The following is a 20,015-nucleotide window of genomic DNA, read 5'->3' on the forward strand; positions in this document are numbered from 1 at the left end:
GTTCCGCTGTGGTATTTGACTCAAATGGTTTGCAAAAAAAACTCTTCTATTTCCTATAATAATCAAATCGCACGAAAACAAGTAGCTGCGCCATGTTTGTAACATCACTGCTTTCTTCAACTTGAAGTGCAAAATAAGTGCATTCTTGGAGTTTTAAAGCCAGTTGTTCTTCAATATTATTAGACATATCGTCAATTCGTCTTTTTACTGTGTTATTTGACAGTTGTATTTTTTTTATTTCTTTGGCTGCCTTTTCTCCTAACACGGTTTGAAACATATCCACAGCGGCCGGCAATAAAAGCGTCTCACCTATTGTGTGAAGCTTTCCATCTTTTGCAACTCTTAAACTAGCAAGGTATGATGCCTTTATCAAATTACTATCAGTATTGACAAACTTCGTCAAGCATTGGGCTTCTTTCTTTAAAAAATTAGATTTTCTTTCAAAAAATTCAATAGTCTTACCAAATAAATCAGGGAGCTCAGTAATTTAGTGTCGCATAAGTAAAGAAGGCTTCATGGATTGGTTCAAAAGTGTTTCAAGACATACAACACATTGAGAAATAGGAATGTCACTGGTTTCAGTCCATGGCTTCACTATAAAACCGTACTGTAAGTAGCTTTCATCGTATTTACGATTGGCCGGTAATTTAGGTTTTTTAGCACAATCTTTTGAAATAGAAGAGGACGTCAGAAATCGTTTAATAGTTAGAGTTTTTTATCCGAAATAAGCATTGATAATTACAACATCCACAACGAACCTGTAATGCCAAGTAAAAGTAAAAGACAATCCTTTTAAAGACCCACAGGTAAAAAATGAAACACCCTTTGTTCACCAATTCTACTATCTGGGGATTCCTAGGTAAAATTCTTAAAGTGTTTTATTGTTTTATCACCTAGGAATTATGAATTCCAATGTAATAGGAAAACAAAGATGTAAGGTCGTTCGCCGTAGGGTGAAAAATGTAATTTTTTTCAGGTATCGCAGCCTAATTTGACAGCTAGCTACAAACACAACTTTTTATAAAAATATGTCCAAACTCAAACTGTTCAATACCTAGAAACAATACCTAATAGAACAAAGTTCTTTGCTTCTCTCACCTGTCATAATCCCTTCTATTTCCTCGAATGTACAACATTGCGTTCAACACCGAACAACCTCCCAAGACTCTTCCTCTAGGCCAATTGCACCTTTTGTCCTTGAAACCCAAGCAGTACTTGCTGCCTGGTTCAGTACGGTACTGCCAATCAAAAGGCGTCATTTGCAGAGCTGGAAACAAAAGTGGCATATCCGTTATGGATATTTCGTCGGGTCCGGCTTCTAGAAGGAGAATATTCCAGAAAGGATTTTCGCTCAATCTGCAATTTAGAGCGGCAAAATTAGCGAAATAAACGTAAGCAATGAATCAAAATAGTGAATTCAAAAATATTATTGATATTTCAAAATCCTTGGAAAATTGAGACATAACTTTCTAAGTTATGAAGTTGAAGTTGAATGTTGAAGTTGAATAATACTGATACTATAAATGATCATTTCATTAACAATATTCCTGATTTCGAACATGATGAGAATATTATTGAATATTAGAAAAATAATCTGAAAAATTCCATATTCTCCTCTTTGGATTTTGAACAAGTCAATGATACAGAAATATTTAATGTAATAAAAAAATTGAAAAGCAGAGCAACAGGTACGTATGGCATTGATATTTTAACGTTACATATTTGAACTCCATTTTTCCTGCCATACGTTACACATCTTATGAATTACTGCCTAAAAAATTCTGTTTTCCAAAAGCTTGGAAACAAGCTCACATTATACCTCTGCCGAACAATTCTAATCCAGCAGCTTAAATGATATCAGACTAATTAGTATAGTTTCCACTTTGTCAAAAATTCTGGAGAATGTCACTGAAAACCAAATTCGAAAACATTTATAAAAAAACGATATTATTCAAAATAACCAATCTGGTTTTAGGTCAGGTCATACCTGCACTTCGGCTCTTCTAAAAATTTCTGATGACATAATTAATGCTACTGATAAAGAAAAAGTATCTGTTTTGATAATACTAGATTATTCCTAGGCATTTGATACTCTCAATCACAGAATATTACAAGCCATTTTTAATTTTGTAGGAATCAGCAGAAAAGCTACGAAATTTCTATTCTGTTATTTAGGCGATAGAACTCAGGCAATGGTGGAAAAGTTTCTGAAGTTTTGAAAATTGATAAAGGAGTACCACAAGGGTCAGTATTGGGGCCCCTACTCTTCAGTCTATATACTTGCAATTTTCCTAAGTCCTTCCTATCATGTACGCAGCACTATTATGCTGATGAGACACACTTATATTTGTCATTCAAACCTGAAGAAGAATACTCTCAGGCTATTAGTGCTTTAAATTTTGATTTATATAATCTTGACCAATTTCCTAATAATCCTTGCCTAAAACTGAATTCAAATAAAACTCTTGCAATCGTTTTTGATAGAAAGAATGCAAGAAAACAATTTATTACAAACTACTTTGATATCATTCAGATTGGAGGGGGTCCTTTAACACTTTCTAATTAAGAATTTGGGTTTGTGGGTTGACGAAGATATGAGATTTTCTTATCATATCAGCACAAGTATATAAAAAATATACTGTAGTATCAAAATAGACAGTTATTTAATAAAAGAATTGAAAGTTTACTATGTGACTCTTCAGTATTATTCAAGTTGAATTACTGCGATGTTCTTTACGCTCCTTGTATAAACTCCATTGATATTAAACGAATTCAAAAGCTTTTAAAGCTTCAAAATAGTTGCTTGGCATTAAGAAATACGATAGGATTTCATACACACTGAAAACAAACAAATGACTCAATATGAATGATCGAAGGTTCCTTCATTCTGCCTGCTTGTTTTACAAAGTTTTAAAATACCAACCTCCCCCCCCTCGTATTTGTACAATAACATAACATTTCGTCCTTATGTACATAATATTAACATTAAACGAAAAAGTTTGCTTACTTTCCCGAAGTTTCACACATAATTTTACAGACGTTCATTTTCCTATCACATCACCAAATGTATTAATAAAATACCACCAGAGTTGAAAAAACTCTCGTTATCGACTTTCCGGACGCGTATCATCAGATTTCTTGTTTGATAGTGAGTTCTATTTTTATTTTTTAAATTCTGTTATTTTTTCCCACCCTTCATCTTCACTTCGATCTGAGAATTATTAATTAGTTCGATCTGATATTTATTAATTTACCACATACAATGTTTTGAAAAATTATGTATGTTTCTTCGACTAATCGTTTGAATTGAGATTTATTAATTTAGTGATGGCAATGTTTATATTCCTTGTAACTTAGGTTCACATTGTTTCAAAATGGTACAGTTTAAGTAGTCGATTTTGAGAAAATGCATAAAATAATCTAGAAATTTCGAAAGCTATGAATGATGTTCAGTGAATATCCTCGAAAGTTTTGACGTTGTCTCGAATAAGAATTAAGTGATCATATATCATTATTAATATTTTCTACTTTCTATGTTCCTTACCTATTCGCTAATACTGTCCCCGCACTTCCACCACCAACTATAATAAAATCATACGTTTCCAAAACTCGATAGTTCGGAATATCTCTCACTCGGTGTTCTCTATCTATGATGTCAGGCCTCGAGTTCATAGTGCTAGAATGTAAGTATAGGAGAAATCCCAATCCTGGACCCATAGTTAAAGCCATTCTCGTCATAGAAAACAAGTTCATCTGTTGGTTGATCGCCGACATTTTTTTTCCTGTAAAAATATTTAGGAAGTTCATCCATTGTGTATTTTTCAAAGGTCGACGTTTCGGATCCGGGTTGAACCCCATCTAGTTTTTTCAGTTGTTCGACATTCAGCTGTTCAACAGCAATAAGGTATCAATCTGCTTCTCAGGTAGTGACACGCCGTGAGAGTCTCGTGACTTGACACCGGGGTTTCAATCTGCCTATTCCCAAGCGTCGACTGTGGGTCCACAGGCTCTGGTCTGGTATTCATGTCCCTGGACAAGATGGTAGGGTGGACCGATAGTGGAAGCGAGGGTGAAATTGGTAGTGGAAACAGAGGTGCTACTCACAGAAGCAAGGTGTGCAATGTTGTGACATGTACGGCGTGACTGTAGTGAACTCCATGAATTAGGCCATCTTTGTAAATCATCTGGTTTTTTGAGGCAGTTGGGACGTTTTTCAATGTCAATAGCTCTGCGGCCTGAAGATTTTTTTCGGTGGCAATGGTTTTGGTATTTTCGAAGCTCTTTGTGTGACCTGTTCCACGATGGTATTTGGAGGGAAATGAGGCTGGATCGCTATGAACATGAGCTTGCTGTCCGTAAATCAGATCCAGCTTCATCCCTCATCAAACATCATCGAGGAACAGAGTTTTTTCATGGAACACCTACAAAACTCTTCAGGCCAGGATAATCCACGAAGCTATTAGAATTGAAAACTAAGTCGACAAACGAAATGATACATTGCACATCTCGCTTCTGCAAGTCACACCCCACTCCCACTACCAACTCCACTCGTCCAGGGATATAAATACCAGATCAGAGCCTGTGGACACACAGGTTAGACTAGGAATCCTACCAGATGAACAGTTCGGTTGCAGATCAGAACACTCGACAGAGCTGCAAGTCCTGAAGGTAGTAGACTTTGCGACGAAAGGCTTCAATCTCGGTAAAGGATACAACATCGGAGCTATTTTCTTAGACGTCTCCAAGGCACTCGACAGAGTTTGCCATGACGGCCTTCTGGCCAAAATGGGCATTTTAATTTTGGCTACATGAAAGAAATGTTGAGATTAATCGAGTCTTTTCTAGCTGACAGGCGATGGCGCTACAGCGTAGAACAAGAACTCTCAACTATGGGACTACTGGAAGCAAGGGTCCCACAAGGTGCAGTCCTTTCGCCACAGCTCTTCTCAGTATACACCGCAGACGTGACCAAGCCGGAGAACAACTTTAACAAATCGGCGCTTTACGCAGACGGCACAGCTATGCTGACGAAATCAACAAGCCAAGCGCACGTCTCTAGATACTTGCAGCAACAGGCAAATAGATTAGAGGAATGGGCCAACCTGTGGAAGATTAGTATACAGCCTGACAAGAGTCAGGCGATGCTGTTCACCCGGAGGCGGGCACACCCGGAAGGAAACGTCACCTTCAACGGACAAGAGATTCCGTGGACCAACGGAGCTAGATACCTGGGAGTCACCCTAGACAAAAGATTAACATTAAGGTCTCACGTACTGCAGAGAATAGGACTGGCAAGATCTGCCCGACAAAACCTATTACCAATAATAGGTCGAAGAAGCAACATGGGAGTGAAAGTGAAGCTGCTGATGATAAAGACTGTACTACTAACAAAAATCCTGTATGTCTGCACTGCGCAGTGACATACAGAAGACAGATCGAGCGCACGACAATCCAGCACTACGCGATCTACACAATGCATTAAACAAGAATGACCCCGGATTCTGAGAGAGATAAACACAGAAGGCCAGCCAAGCAAATCCAACGTCCACCTCTGAGAATCGCAGTCAGGCGGCTCCGTTAAATATAAACATTTTTTTAACAGATAACAAACACTTCCTTTTCTACTACTACTACTTTAGAAAGTAAAAGCACCTAAAGGCTGACTTTCGACCGATGGAGGTAATCTTGCTGAAGTGCCTATCAGCAAGGATTGAGGACCGCTCACGTAAGAGCAGGAGTGGAAGGAATGGGATAAAACGTTTTTCTCACAAAATTTATTTTGTGGTACATGGAGGGGTGGATCCACAGTCGACGCTTGGGTGTAGGCTAATTGAGACCTCAGTGTAGTCAATAATTCCTGAAAATAGCTTCAAAGTCGAAACCGAAACGTCGCACAACTGAAAACACCAGTAACAGTTCAACCAAGACCCTTCAGTACCGCTCCGTTATAATTTATATGAATGATTTTATATATTTTTATAAAAGCCGTACAAGGGTTTGTCACCTTTGCATAAACATAGAGGTCACTTTTGGAAAAATTTAAACTGTTCCTATCTTCATATCCCATTTTTACACGGCGTTTGGTTGGGAAAGATCTCAGTTATAATCAGTATCTGGATTGATAAAAGCCGTACGATGAATAATACTATATCATAACCTTCCGATGTGGTTTATTTTTTTTCACTTCCTCAAGATTTCTTTTTCACCACCTGCAACTGACGACATATTTCTGAGACTCGTTTTCTATTTTGAGACATACAATTTTAGGAGGTATCAAACGAATGAGAGTCTGTTTAAAAAAATCTGTTTCTCCGTTAATCAGCTATCGCCCCCATACGAACGACAACTCTCAGAAGTTGAGAAACTTGTGCGAGCTAAAGACTAACGAGGTCTTACCTTTTAACGTATGATTCCTAACTTGAAATTAATAATAATAATAATGTTGATGATGTTACTGTATTAATTTTTGTTTCTTCAGTCCTAATTCAATCGTCTGTGTTACAGTGGAACTGAAAATACTGGTATATACAATTATTTCTTGGATAATGAAATTTGTGAAACTGTTAGTAGACACCAACTATTAAAATATCAAAATAAACAAAAATCACTGAACTTTTCTCATTTCAAAACTCATTAGTGATGTATTGGACTTTAATTTGATGTGATGGAACTCCTGATTTCACAAATTCGATTTTGATTATTTGTTCTGTAAATACGAATTCATGGTTGCAAGTGATGTTTGTGTCGCCAATCAGGCGGATGGTTCTTTTCCGGATGGTAACTATAGCAACTTCAGGGTATGCTTAGGGGCGGAGCTACATACATGAGAACAATACTCCAAAGAAGGTCTGATCCGAGCTTTATGAAATATCAAAAAAGTACCTGAGGTGTGTACAGTTTTAGGGTTCGGAACAGTGTTTCAAGGTGTTGAGAAGAAGTTTTTGCAATTCCAGCGACATGATTGTGCCAAGATATATTAGTGTCCATTTTAACCCCCAACATACTTTTGAACGTGGATAGCACATTGAATCACCTTTAAATCCTCATTAAGATATGCAACGTTTTGCTGCCAGTGAAGATGTGCATCCGCAGTCGATGTCCTGGAATCCATGGAATGACGAGACAAGTGTGATGTGGTCAGAAAAACAATATATTGGATTCTTTTCTTTCTCCAATAAGTTGTTGATATACAATAAAAAAAGGGTTGGAGATAATATGCATTCCTGGGTAACACCAGCGAGATATACATCGAGGGCCACTTGCAGTTTGGCCAGCAAATCCTCATGTCACACACGGTCAAAGGCTCTAGTAATATCCAGCGCAACAGCTCTTGACTCTCCATGTTTCTCGAGTGCGTTATTCCAAATATAGGTGACATACGACAGGAGGTCGTCTATTGATTTTTGTTTCCGAAAGCCATATTGATCATCGCTCAAGATGTTGAAGCTTTCCAAATATTTAAGGATATGGCGGTTTACAACGGTTTCCATGATTTATGATATCACTGATAGCAAAGCGATTGGTCTAAGAATTTTCTTGCTCTTTTTGGGAATATGCTGAACACAAACTGAAAGAAAGTCTGAAAGTTACTTCTTTGCATGATCTACACATTCATGTATAGAGTTTCAAATTGATTACTTCCTTCCTTTCTTTGGAAGATTCTCTCATTTCCTTTTTTTTGTATCAGATGGAGTAGTAGAAAGCCAAAAACTTTCTTTCCCAAACAAATATGTTAGTATCAATTATGCAGGTAAAATCTCCGAGAATATTAAAAATTATCTCTCAAAATTCAATCTACAAACATCTAAAGGATATTTAGGAAACAGAGTATTTAATGCCAAACCTAAATTAGACAAAGGGAGTAGATCTGGTATATATCGACTAGAATGTGGTGAAGGTTTGAAGATAATCAGTGTTATTATTAGATTGACAGGTGCCTCAGCTATACTTGTTGTCTCATAATAGTCAATTAGTTTGGCGCATATTTGGCAAAGCAGTTAATCATCACCCGTTAAAAGCTTTGCACGGACTGGTTACAGTCGTATTAGGAAACGCTAGTTGAAGTTCCAGAAAGTCACATACGTTTTTGCTACCTCTTGAACATTTACTACAAATTAAACAAGTGAGGATTTTTCCAGCACAAGATTTACAAATACAAGACGAGATAGACTGTACGGAATCATTCAATTCAGAGCGGCCGGGAGTATTGACTCTGCTATTTTCCTGCTCACGAAGAGTATTCAACAAGAAACCCAAGAATTCGGAACAATTTCAGGACTTTCATTAAATTCTGACCATCTAGAATATAATAAGAAAAATTGAAATTCAGCGATTATTAGATATTCCTTAATCTGTCGGATACTATCTCAATCCTGGTTAGTATTTCTGGACGAGTAGAACATTCTAACAAAATGACACGTTTAGAAGCCAGACTACTAAAATGAAAAAAGTTGATAATAATCACTTAAAGAACTGAAAATTGGCAACGTGGCTAACAATAAATTTCAATTCATCATTTTCAACGATGCTTTCCAAATTTGGTACTGTTATTCTTAAATATTTCTGAAGTATTGAGAGCTTTCCGTTTAAATACCGCACACTGTTATTTCTACATTTAAGTATAACTAGGTATAACTTCAAAGTTCACTTACTTTTCACTATTTTTTCTCACACAACTTTCATTTGCTAATTCTAGATGTTATCTAAATTTATTCACGGAGATTTGCTGACCGTTCGGAAATGAGATATCGAGTAATGTTAAACAACATGTGTGTTTTCTTAGCGAACAAAATGACGATTATTCGAAATAAAATAATCGTAATATGAGATTTGAAATTGTTAATATCGCAAGAATAACGGTTCGTCAGAAATAATTTCATCTGCGTAATCTTCAGATTTGTGAAACTTCTTCGGTTTTAGAGGTTTTAAGGTTCGCTTAAAGATAAGGTGTTATTTTATATGCCAGGGGGGGCAACCTGCTGCTCGCGAGCCATGCGGCTCTTTGAAAAATTATTTGTGGCTCTCGATAAATGTAATTTTTGTGCTATTATATTTTAAAAAAGTCATCATCGTTTTAAATGTGTTTCAAAATGTATTTTTGACTACAAATTTGAAAGACTGAGTGCAACGTTGCAGAATTAAATGATGACGAGTGGTTACAAGACTTAATGTTTTCAATTCCATGAAACATTTGCAAACACTGAATTCACAATTGCAGGAAAAAAATAAAATAATATCTGACCTCTCACAGTGCATATCAAACTAAATTACAACTCTTTCAAAAGAACTTTAAAAATGATACATTTTATAATTTTTCTCGAATTGAAAAAATGTTCCAATATTAAACAAAAAAAAACTCAACAAGTATATAAAAAGATTAGAAGGAATATTGATGGAATTCCAAAATAGCAGAATGCAGAATGCTGTATAATGTCCGCAGTAGGTAGAGCCACTGTGATTCGAAAGTGCATATAGATTATAACGAAAAGGGTCACATTGTCTGCTGTACAATTGTTGATATCTAATCCATCTAGAGAAAATTCGATGGCAATATTTAACTTGCCTCTGAATCTTTCTGTTAAAGAGAATCTGGAGCTTTAGCATTAATAGAAATGCACGAAGATCAAGCTCTACAATTAGAATATAAGTCGACGTCAAATACTGAATTATGGAAATTTGTACCAGAATCGAAGTATCCTGATCCAAAAAATGCTGCTTTTGTCGAATTGTTTCATTATTCGGAACAAGGTATAGCAGGGGAGCCCACGATGCAAAATGGGGATTTACTCGAGCGTCATTGAGACATATTAGGTTGCAAAGCTTAGATGATAAGAAGAAAAAAATGTTATAATATATACCTTTTTATCGGTGGGGAAAGCGACTATAAATTTTTAAATATGTAAAAAATACTGTTGCATGGACATACTCGAGTGCGATAGCATCAATGTCCTGCGTATTTTTAATAATGTTCGTATGTTAATCTGATCGTTTGCATGATGCGGGTGGTTGTACGTAAGGGTTAAAAGTTAAAAGAAAAAAAAATGATCGAGCGTGTCAGATTTTCTAAGGGGGTGATAAGTGCAATAAAAAAGCTCTCATTCAATAATCTGACGCAAACTCGCGGCCATTATTATGAGGTGCAAAAAAAATCGTCATTGTTGAAATACTCAAGCGCGTCAGATTAAGATATAGGGTCCATCTTTATGTTTTGGACGTGCTGTCTCATAATCTGACGATTATCTAGAGGGATTCGCTTAATCTGACAAAAACATTTTTTTTTCAATTTTTTTAATTCATTGAACTTAAATAATTGAAAAGCTCAGGAAATAGCATGCAAATTAATAAGTGTATGTTTTTTAAGTAGAATACTTGTATTTATAAGAAAATAATTTTAAAAAATGCTCAAAAAAATTTAATTTTTTATAATCAATTGATTAATTAGTGAAGAAAACAGAAATTAACCTTTGTATGTTTTTCACCACTTTTATTTGTAACTAACGTTACTGCAGTTTCGTCCTATAAGGACATTTTCAAGTGATAGTAACGGCTACAACCATCAATTAATTGATTAATTAATCACCATATTCATCTTCATCACGAACAACTCTTTGTGATCAGCTGTGATAGCGTCATGGGAACAGAATTCAGAGTGGGGACGGAGTGAGAGAGGAATAGATAGAGAAAAAGTGAATAGAGAATAGGGGAATAGAAACACTGAGAGGGAAATGTAAGTATCACACAGCTGCACGCATTAAACTTTATCGACGAATTTTCGTTATTTTGGCTTGTGGAAATCGTCAGATCATATATTTTTCGCTATCCTTGAATTAGGTATTTCCTAAAAAATGAAAAAAATTAGCTACGCTCGAGAATGTCGAAATGACGTTATTTTTTTACAACTTTGCTGCCCTCCCCTTTCACTACGTCATTCTCAAATTGTCAGAAAACTGGAATATACACTTTTTAGCAGGTAATTAACTCACCCTACCTTAATCTGACGCGCTCGAGAATTTCTGATGATCAATTTTTTTTACTGATCTGATCCTTTATCCCTCACAGGCTCATATTTGGTGGAGGTACTTAACCGGGTAGAACCTGTACATTAATCTGCCGCGCTTTAGTAAATCCCAAATTCCCCGCTTGGGCTCCTCTATTACTACTTATGTGAATCATTTTATTCCGCATTACCACTCGTAGAAGTGCTGTCACCAAATATTAAAGAATTATCAAGGGAAGTAAAATAAATGCGTTAAATTTTTTATTATTTAAATTCAATACATATATTTTGTAAGGGTATATTTTTAGTAGAATAAACACTCAATTCATTTATGAAAAAAAGTTTTTGGCTTTCTACTTCTTCTTCTTGATACAAAAAATGTGGGAATCTTCCAAAGAAAGGAAAAAAGCAATCAATTTCATTTCATGTATAAAGAAGGAGAAATAGAAAGCCAAAATTTTTCCTCAAAAATTAATCTCTCCTAAAAATATACCATTTCAATTTAAACAAGATTCCTGTGGCTGGGACACAGTAAAATGCTGAAATTTAATCAAATAAGCGAATGAATGTTATTTACGTAGGGTCGTCGATGACATGGGTGTATTCAACTCATTCCGTTATAAAAAGTCGTAATTTTATGAACGAATTGAGTGTTTTTTTATAATGTTCTATGTAAGTGTAGTTTTACTTCTTTCATTAATTATATTGTGTAGGAATCCTGTGAATGATATCTGATTCGCTTCCATCATGAATGTTTGGAATACAAACGGAATAGATAAACGTGCTTTTTGCTTAATTCAGCGTTCATATAAAAGTAATTGTTTCGAAAGTATTTTTCTTTCGTGTAATTTGATGTTTATATAAAAATAGCTTTATCGTGAGGGCTTTTTCTTTCAGTTTATGTCTGAAAGTGAATTATTTTCTTGATCTACACATCTTTGAATAGAGTTAATTTTTGAAATTGATTTCATCCCTCCTATACTTTGGAAGATTCCCACATTTTTTGTATCCAGAAGGGGTCATAGAAAGCCAAAAACTTTTTTTCCAACATATTCTGTACGTTTATTTATATGTTTTCAATAAAAATAATTTCTTTAATTTTTTTACCTTTTTTGCATACCTAAATACGTGTATTGCGACTCGCGAAAATTTCCAAATTTAAAAAAATGGCTCGGACTATTAAGGAAATTGGCCATCTTAGTTTTATATGTATATATATATATATATATATATATATATATATATATATATATATATATATATATATATATATATATATATATATTATTATTATTATTATTTTCTTCATCGTAGTGTGCGCTGGTCAGGCCCTATCCCCCGAAGCCCCAATACATTCGGGAGGGCGCGCCAGCATTATCAACCAATGATTACTCCCCACACCATGGGGTAAGTGATCATTGGGTCCGAGAATCATGTGCCCTGAGCAAGCGCAGTGAGCCAAGAATGAGAGCCTTCTGCATCTGCACGGCTAAGATTTCTGCCTTAGTGCGGCAAGCACTAAGGCAGAATCTGAGATTCGAGAGTAGAGAGGACATCATTCGACCAAGGACTCCAATAATCAGAACAACCATCTTAACAGAGTGATCTAGATAGAGTCTGCGGAGTTCGAAGAGAAAATCTCGATATTTTATCCGTTTTTCCTCCTCTTTTCTGACGATATTCGTCTCGTCAGGAGCTGAAAACTCCACGACAAATATCGTTTCGCTCTGGTGGTCGAGAAGGACCACATCAGGCTTATTAGCTTGTATTAGCCTGAGGGTGGGGAACGAATAGTTCCAATAAATTCGGCACTTCTCGTTCCCCACAACGGATTCAATATCCCCCGGAGCGGAATACAAAAAGGATTTGAAAATAATTTGAAAAAGTTGTAGTTCAGCCCCAGATTATAAGTTTAATCATAATTGTTCGCATGCAAATAATTTTCATTTTCATTTTAAAAATGTTGTAGTGTAAATAAATATCTGTGGAAACATTGAGTTATTCATTCTTCGCCAAGAGACTGTCTCTAATTTTTTCTCAAAATAGATATAGTTTTATAGTACTTACATATAGTTTTCACATATAACTTTTTGAGCCTCAAACCAATCTTCTGGAGCAAATGAGTGATACAGGTGTGTATCATCAGCATAAAAGTGGACTTCACATGTTGTAAAGCTCGAAATGAAATCACTTGTGTATATACTAAATAGTACGGGGCCAAGTAAAGACCCTTGTGGAACCCCACAAGTGACATTTTCTCTTGCCGACTGACCCACAGCTGTCTCCATATATTGACTCCTGTCCTGTAGATAATAGCACTGACCGAAAAACCTTTAGAGTGTAAAATAGACAATAAAATTTCGTTGTTTATCGTATCAAATGCTTTTGAATAATCTAACAGAATAAGAACAGTTGTTTTTCCTGCATCTGTCTCTCTAATAATATCATCAACAATGTCAAGTAAGGCTGTATCACAACTGTGTTCCGGTCTGAACCCTGATTGTTCAGAATGCAATATAGTATATTTTTCAAGATGATGATGAGGGGACAATTTGGCACAAAATAACAGTACTTTGAAAAAGTTATATTACATTTAATTAAAATACAGTATCTTTGGAATAAATAAGAATGGTAATGTGAAAATTGATTTATGAAATATTCATTCACACCGTCGAGAGGGAAAGTGTATTTTTTTATCGCAAAAACCCTCTCATTCTCATTTACATACATCTGAAATTTACAGCAGTCATTCAAATATGTTAATAATAATCTTATATCGGATCACATAAATGTATCATTCATCAAAAAAATGTTTTGACATATAAAGTGTGTTACTATTTTATAGAAACTTTCAGTGAAAGGAGTGACTTTGACATAAATATATAATCGAGATTATTGAATGTGTCATTATTTTCCATGCTTAAATAGAGCTATACAATTAATTCATCACTTTTATATGTTATCCATTCGTAACATATTCCAACACTATCGATCCATTGTTCACATTAAATTTTGTATGAAAATTTTCACTGAAATATTTCAGTCCATATTAATTTCAAATTTTTCATATGGGGCGCCAATCATGGCACAATTCATAAATACATTAGTATGACCTACTCATATTTTTAGGCCCCGTGAAGTATTCGACCGAATTTAGCAGCTTTCATCCAAAACTCCTTCACCATGTCAGATCCTTTTTCGCCTATCATTATAGCAGGGGCATTTGTGTTCCCGCTGACCATTTGTGGCATAATCGAGGCGTCTATAACTCTCAGTCCTTTAATTCCATAAACCCTCAGTTGAGGATCTACCACGGCGTCTTGATCCCAGTAGGGGCCCATTTTGCAAGTTCCTATAAAAAAAAATTGTGAAAATAATGTAGGAAATTGGCGCAGTATGCCGGATGCATTAACCAAATGTCACTAACCAAAGATCTTTAGTTCAAATCACCCTTATAAGATATTTGCTTTCCAGAATTTCATCTACTTGGTCAATTGGTTGTCAGTATCGATGATAATTAATCTTCACCGATTATTTCACCCTTTTTCAAATGGTTTTTTCAGTTATATTCATATTAACTTATACAAATAATATTTTTCCATTAGTTTAAAAAAATCTGTTTTTCCGTTAACCAGCTGTCGCACCCCTACGAACGACAACCCTCAGAAGTCAAAACTTGTGCGAGTTTAGAATTAAGAAGGTTTTATCTTTTAACGTGTGATTTCTAACACGGGTCACTGGTAATTTTCATTATTAGTAGGAATGATTCGTTTATGAATTATAAATATAAACGTTATTCAACCCTCAGTTTTTGCATACTAAAACGGTCCTTTCAATCACGATCACGATCAAGTGAGACCTCGTTCAAAATGTCATTTGTTACAGTGAATATCGAGAAATTCTGTTCATAAGTTAATAACAACATAAAGGAAGTTACTCTAAATTTTGGAATTCAATTTTTGTGGAAAAAAATATCATTAATTTCAAGCAAAAGTTAATTATTTCAACCTCACAAAGGAGGACACTCGAAATGAATAGCATTCAACATTTACTACATTATCATTTTAAAAATTGTTCAAATTCCCCCACAAAACAGTTTAATGAACCTAAATCGGGTGATCTTGCGGCTCACTCTACTGTTTTTTTTTCGACCAATCCATCTAATAGGAGAAATCTCATTCTTGTTTTAATTTTATTGGTCATTATGTCAATTACCGACAAACAGCAGTAGCGGAACAAACACTTAGAGAAGGTACTGGTGTTATCATCTTCGAAGTGATCTAAGTGCTCGAAAGAACTCATACAGTGTGACCCATTTTTAATGGAAACGCCCCCCTAAAATTTGAAATTGTAAATCGATTTTAATATTTTTTTTTAAATGTCAAGTACTAAAAGGTCTACCTTGCGACAAAATTTGAAATGTTTATTAACGTTTCAGGGCATACTACGATATTTTTTCTTAGTCGAAAATCGGGATTTTTTATTAGCGATTTTTTTATTGAAAAAATCACTACGCCACTGGATTCAGAGTGCCTCTAAATAGGTGTTACCAAAATTTCATGAAAAAATATTCATTATTAACAAAGTTATGACAACTAAAAAATTCGAAAACTCACACAGCTAACAGTCACAATATACCATTTTTTTTATGATTTCAACAATAAAGTGCCGCCAGATAAAAAAAACAAATAACGTAAATATTTTTAATGAAAATAACGGAATTACATTCACACAATTCAACTAACAATGAAGCAAAAAATTTTAATAAACGTAACTAATTATTGAAATGTTTCGATTCAGTGCAACAATTAATTCTAACTCATATTCTAGTAGCCTCTACTAATCCACCACGTATTTCGATAATGTGTCGTAGCGCTTACGAATGTTTCTGATTACGTTCCTTAGTTCTTGAGGGCTAATATCTGCACATACCTGTCGAATTTTTGCACAAAGTTCATTTCTATCTCTTGAGCGGTTTTTGTAAACCTTTTGTGTGAGAAGTCCCCAGAGAAAAAAGTCCAAAACTGTTAGGTCTGGAGATCTGGGTGGCCACTCTATAAACGGACTACGACGGTCTATCCATCGGTTTGGAAAATGTTCGTTAAGCCATTGCCTCACAGCTCTGGCATAATGAACTGAACACCCATCTAACTGGACAATTAAATTTGATCGTTCATTGATTGGCAGCTCGTGAATAGCATCCCAAAACTCTGTGTTTAAAAATTGTAGAAACCTCTGCGCATTAATGTTTTCCTCAAAAAAGAAAGGGCCAATAATTCGTTCTCCAATATCCCACACCAGACGTTGATTTTTTGGGAATACTGGCTTTTACAGTTTATTACCCAGTTAGGATTATCCGCTGCCCAATAGCGACAATTCAGTGATGACACTACCCCATTTGTAGTGAAAGTGGTTTCGTCGGTATATAACATATTTTTTAGGAAATTTCTATTGTTTAAATATTTCCCTTGGGCCCATAAACAATATTCCAGGCGTCTTGCTTTAGAAATAATCTAAAATGATTTGATCATTCCTGTCACTCCTGTTTCGTCTTTGTACAGGATTACTTTTTAACATTATTTTTGATACTGCACCACTTTCTTTGAATATTTTATTTATTTTATTTACCGTACCGCAGCTAATACGAGGACGATCTGGAAATCTCTCATTAAATACTCTACAAACCTCTGTAGCACTCCTAACGTCATCTCCCGAAAGGCGTAGAATTTCAATTTTCTCTCTTACGCTCAATCTTGCAGCCATGACACAAAATAATTCGAAGAGCTGTAAGGTGAATATTGTTGACAATAGTACACTTAAATCTTTCACAAGTGTCAAACTGTAATATCATTTCCATGGCAACTAAGATTTAAATTGTTTTTAGTTTTAGTTAATTTAGTTTTAGTTAATTTGCGTGAAAACTTGAATGTAATTTCGTTATTTTCATTAAAAATATTTACGCTTTTTTTTTTCATCTGGCATCATAAAAAAAATTCTCATGGCTATATCTGTTGATATAGGGTGTTTTTTGTGAGTTTTCGAATTCTTGAGTTGTCATAACTTTGTTAATAATGAATATTTTTTCATGAAATTTTGGTCACACCTATTTAGAGGCACTCTGAATCCAGTGGCGTAGTGATTTTTTCAATAAAAAAATCGCTAATAAAAAATCCCGATTTTCGACTAAGAAAAAATATTGTAGTATGCCCTGAAACTTTAATAAACATTTCAAGGTAAACCTTTTAGTACTTGACATTTAAAAAAAAATATTAAAATCGGTTTACAACTTCAACTTTTAGGGGGGTGTTTCCATTAAAAATGGTTCACACTGTAGATAATATCAAAGACTATATAGGAAGGTGATGTAAATTCAGAAACATAGAAATAATTTTAATCGAAGGGAAGAGGAAATTAGCATTATTAAAATGTTGCTACCTGCACTTAATTACTCTCGCATTGGTTCCTTCAATTAAATCAATAGGAACGAAGCTAAATTATTGATCATTTGAAATATAAGGATTATATCACACCACGCCTCTGTGGATTGTTTGAAAGATTTCTCACTCCAAATGAAAATTGCTGGTCCGATCGATTTTTCTTTCAAACTTCAACTATGAGAAATCTATCTCATTTCATTTTCATGGACCTCAGGTTATGAACTTGAAGACCCATTGACTTATAATTGCCAATAAGGATTGCACCCATAGTAGGTTGAATAGATTCATGAGAAACAAAAAATATCACTGTTAACGGTTCGGTTCAAATTAAATGAGAATATTGTTTCTAACTGTTTTAAATTTCACTTGACTGCTGTGTTCTGAATTACATAAGTATTGTATTGGCTTCAATCGTTTTGAAATGTTGTAGAAAGTACAAACGAAGAAATTGCAAAGAAATCAGTATGAATAATGTTAGCAAAATAACGTAGTCTTTAACAGCAAAGATATTTGTGAGCAAGCGACTGATGTACCTTATCACAGGGGTGCCAGTAGTCTCTTTGGACCAACTCAACACGGAACTTAAGAAATATTTGATTATATTTTCATTTGCTACTCAAGAATATTGAACGAAAGTCAGTTTTCGAGGAGGAAAATCAGTTTTTCATAGACCATTTTTGCTAAGAAATAATACAATACTTATCTTATCATTTCGCAGGCCAAAATCTGCCTTCGTCTTCAGAAATGGACAAAAAATTCAAAGATGATGATGTTATCCCTTCACTGATTATTCTTTGAATTATATATTTGATATCTTTAAATTTTTCGTCCATTTCTGAAGACGGCGGCAGATTTTGGCCTCCGAAACGTTAAGATAAGTATTGTTCATTTCTTAGCAATTTTTTTATAGGAAAAATTGTTAAATACGACAAGTTACTGATAAATAGAACATTTTTCGTTGTGAAAAATACATTTCACTCAGTAACTAAAAAGTTTGCCCTTTCTACATTTGTATAAATTTTCATATTTATCAGGTTGTGAAAGGTGAAAGTACCCAAAAACGTTGATAAAATACTCAATAATATTATTAGTTGTATGCTTTGTAGTAGGGCTAAGCGCATAACTTATTTAGACTCACCTATAGGATGATAAATGGTTACAGAATATAGTCTGATCATACATTCCCAGTAAGGATCAGTGTATTTTTGAATATGGGCACAATCTGGGAATTCGAGAAGCCTGCTACCATAAGATCGGAATGCTGGGGTTTTACTCAGTGCCACTCCAATTTTCACACCTTCGATCAATGTTTTCATATCGATGTCGTCTATGAAATAGTTGGGATAAATGAGGGGCGGGTCGAAAGGCTTTTTGCTGCGTAATTTGATGAAACCTGAAATTACGAAATCAATCTCATTTTTCCTTTCCTGAGAAAGCGTTATATCAACCAATGAAATGAAACATTCAGTGACTTCTATAGTCAAAAAAATCCAGTGAACGGTCTCTAGTGATTTCATTATGCATTTACATCAAATGACGGCCAAAAGAATCACCTCTTTATAATCCAACAACGGTTTGTTGAACCCAATGTCAATGCAGGGGAGTATGGCATGAATAATTTTTGAAGCGATAATTTCCTGAATGCTATAATCATGCATTACAAATAAACTCATATAATAATAATAATATTATTTTTTTTTTGATTGATGCAACTAATTTTCCTTTATTTTGAGTATTTCAATATTAAATTCGTTCGCTGCGAACGAAAACGGATACACCCAAAAGACAATAGATAAACTAGAAAACAGAATCAAACAAAAAATACAGAACAAGGATCAAGCTACCCCAACAGACAAAACAACACAACGATTGACAGCATTTACGTACGTAGGACACCAAACCAAAAAACTAACAAACATCTTCAAACCACTGAACATCAATATCACATACAAGCCGAGCACGAAGATAACACAAAAAATAAACAACTATGAAAATAAAAAGACAAAGACCAAAACGGGATATACAGTATACAATGCTAGGACTGCAACAAATTCTATATCGGCCAAACCAAGAAAAAAATTATCCAAAGGTACAATGAGCACAAAAAGGCATACATAAATCCAACAGTAAATAAATCAAACCTTGCAACACACTCCATACAAAACAAACATAATTTCCCCCCACCAGAGAACATAAAACTAATAAAACAAATCAACAAGGGAAACCGCATGGACATTTGAGAAAACTTGAACATCCATAAATTCAACAGACATAGGAACAAGTACAAATCAAAACACAACAAGATCTCACATTCAATATATTGAACAAAACAATACACATTCCTAGAGAAGATCTAACACGAAAAAGAGTACCTGATGCAGATGATGATGCCAGATGATGACAGTACTACCAACTGTCGAGAGCGCTCGCAGATAATTAATAGAAGATATAAAGCTTCAAATCCTTTTTGTAGAATTTAATATTGAAGTAATAATAATAATATTTTATTTTCCACTCTACAATATACATTGTATGGGATTCGTCAGATAAACAGAAATCATTTTACCTAATAAAAAACATTA

At 34.7% G+C, this 20,015-nt stretch overlaps 3 protein-coding genes across 4 annotated transcripts in view; 1 reads left to right on the forward strand and 2 right to left on the reverse strand.

Annotated features, from left to right (window-relative positions):
• Window positions 1–8,787, reverse strand: part of LOC111502842 (glucose dehydrogenase [FAD, quinone]) — a 66,288-nt gene extending 57,501 nt beyond the window's left edge. The window contains exons 1-3 of the mRNA XM_074174187.1: window positions 8,652–8,787; window positions 3,545–3,782; window positions 1,099–1,356 (exon numbers count right to left, since the gene is read on the reverse strand). Coding sequence (XP_074030288.1) covers window positions 1,099–1,356; window positions 3,545–3,774 — 488 coding nt within the window. The 5' untranslated portion in view covers window positions 3,775–3,782; window positions 8,652–8,787. The remainder of the gene's footprint in view (window positions 1–1,098; window positions 1,357–3,544; window positions 3,783–8,651) is intronic.
• Window positions 1–20,015, forward strand: part of Flo2 (flotillin-2) — a 152,008-nt gene that overhangs the window by 23,970 nt on the left and 108,023 nt on the right. The gene's annotated exons all lie outside the window — the stretch shown is intronic.
• Window positions 13,566–20,015, reverse strand: part of LOC111502843 (glucose dehydrogenase [FAD, quinone]) — a 39,177-nt gene continuing 32,727 nt past the window's right edge. For both annotated transcript variants that reach the window (XM_074174138.1, XM_074174137.1), the window contains exons 8-9: window positions 18,572–18,826; window positions 13,566–14,348 (exon numbers count right to left, since the gene is read on the reverse strand). In XM_074174138.1, the coding sequence (XP_074030239.1) occupies window positions 14,122–14,348; window positions 18,572–18,826 (482 nt within the window). In that variant the 3' untranslated portion in view covers window positions 13,566–14,121. The remainder of the gene's footprint in view (window positions 14,349–18,571; window positions 18,827–20,015) is intronic.

This window comes from Leptinotarsa decemlineata, unplaced genomic scaffold (genome assembly GCF_025532065.1).
Source record: "Leptinotarsa decemlineata unplaced genomic scaffold, Ldec_3_MD MMD2_tig00000505_RagTag_RagTag, whole genome shotgun sequence".
NCBI classification, from domain to species: Eukaryota; Metazoa; Arthropoda; class Insecta; order Coleoptera; family Chrysomelidae; genus Leptinotarsa; species Leptinotarsa decemlineata.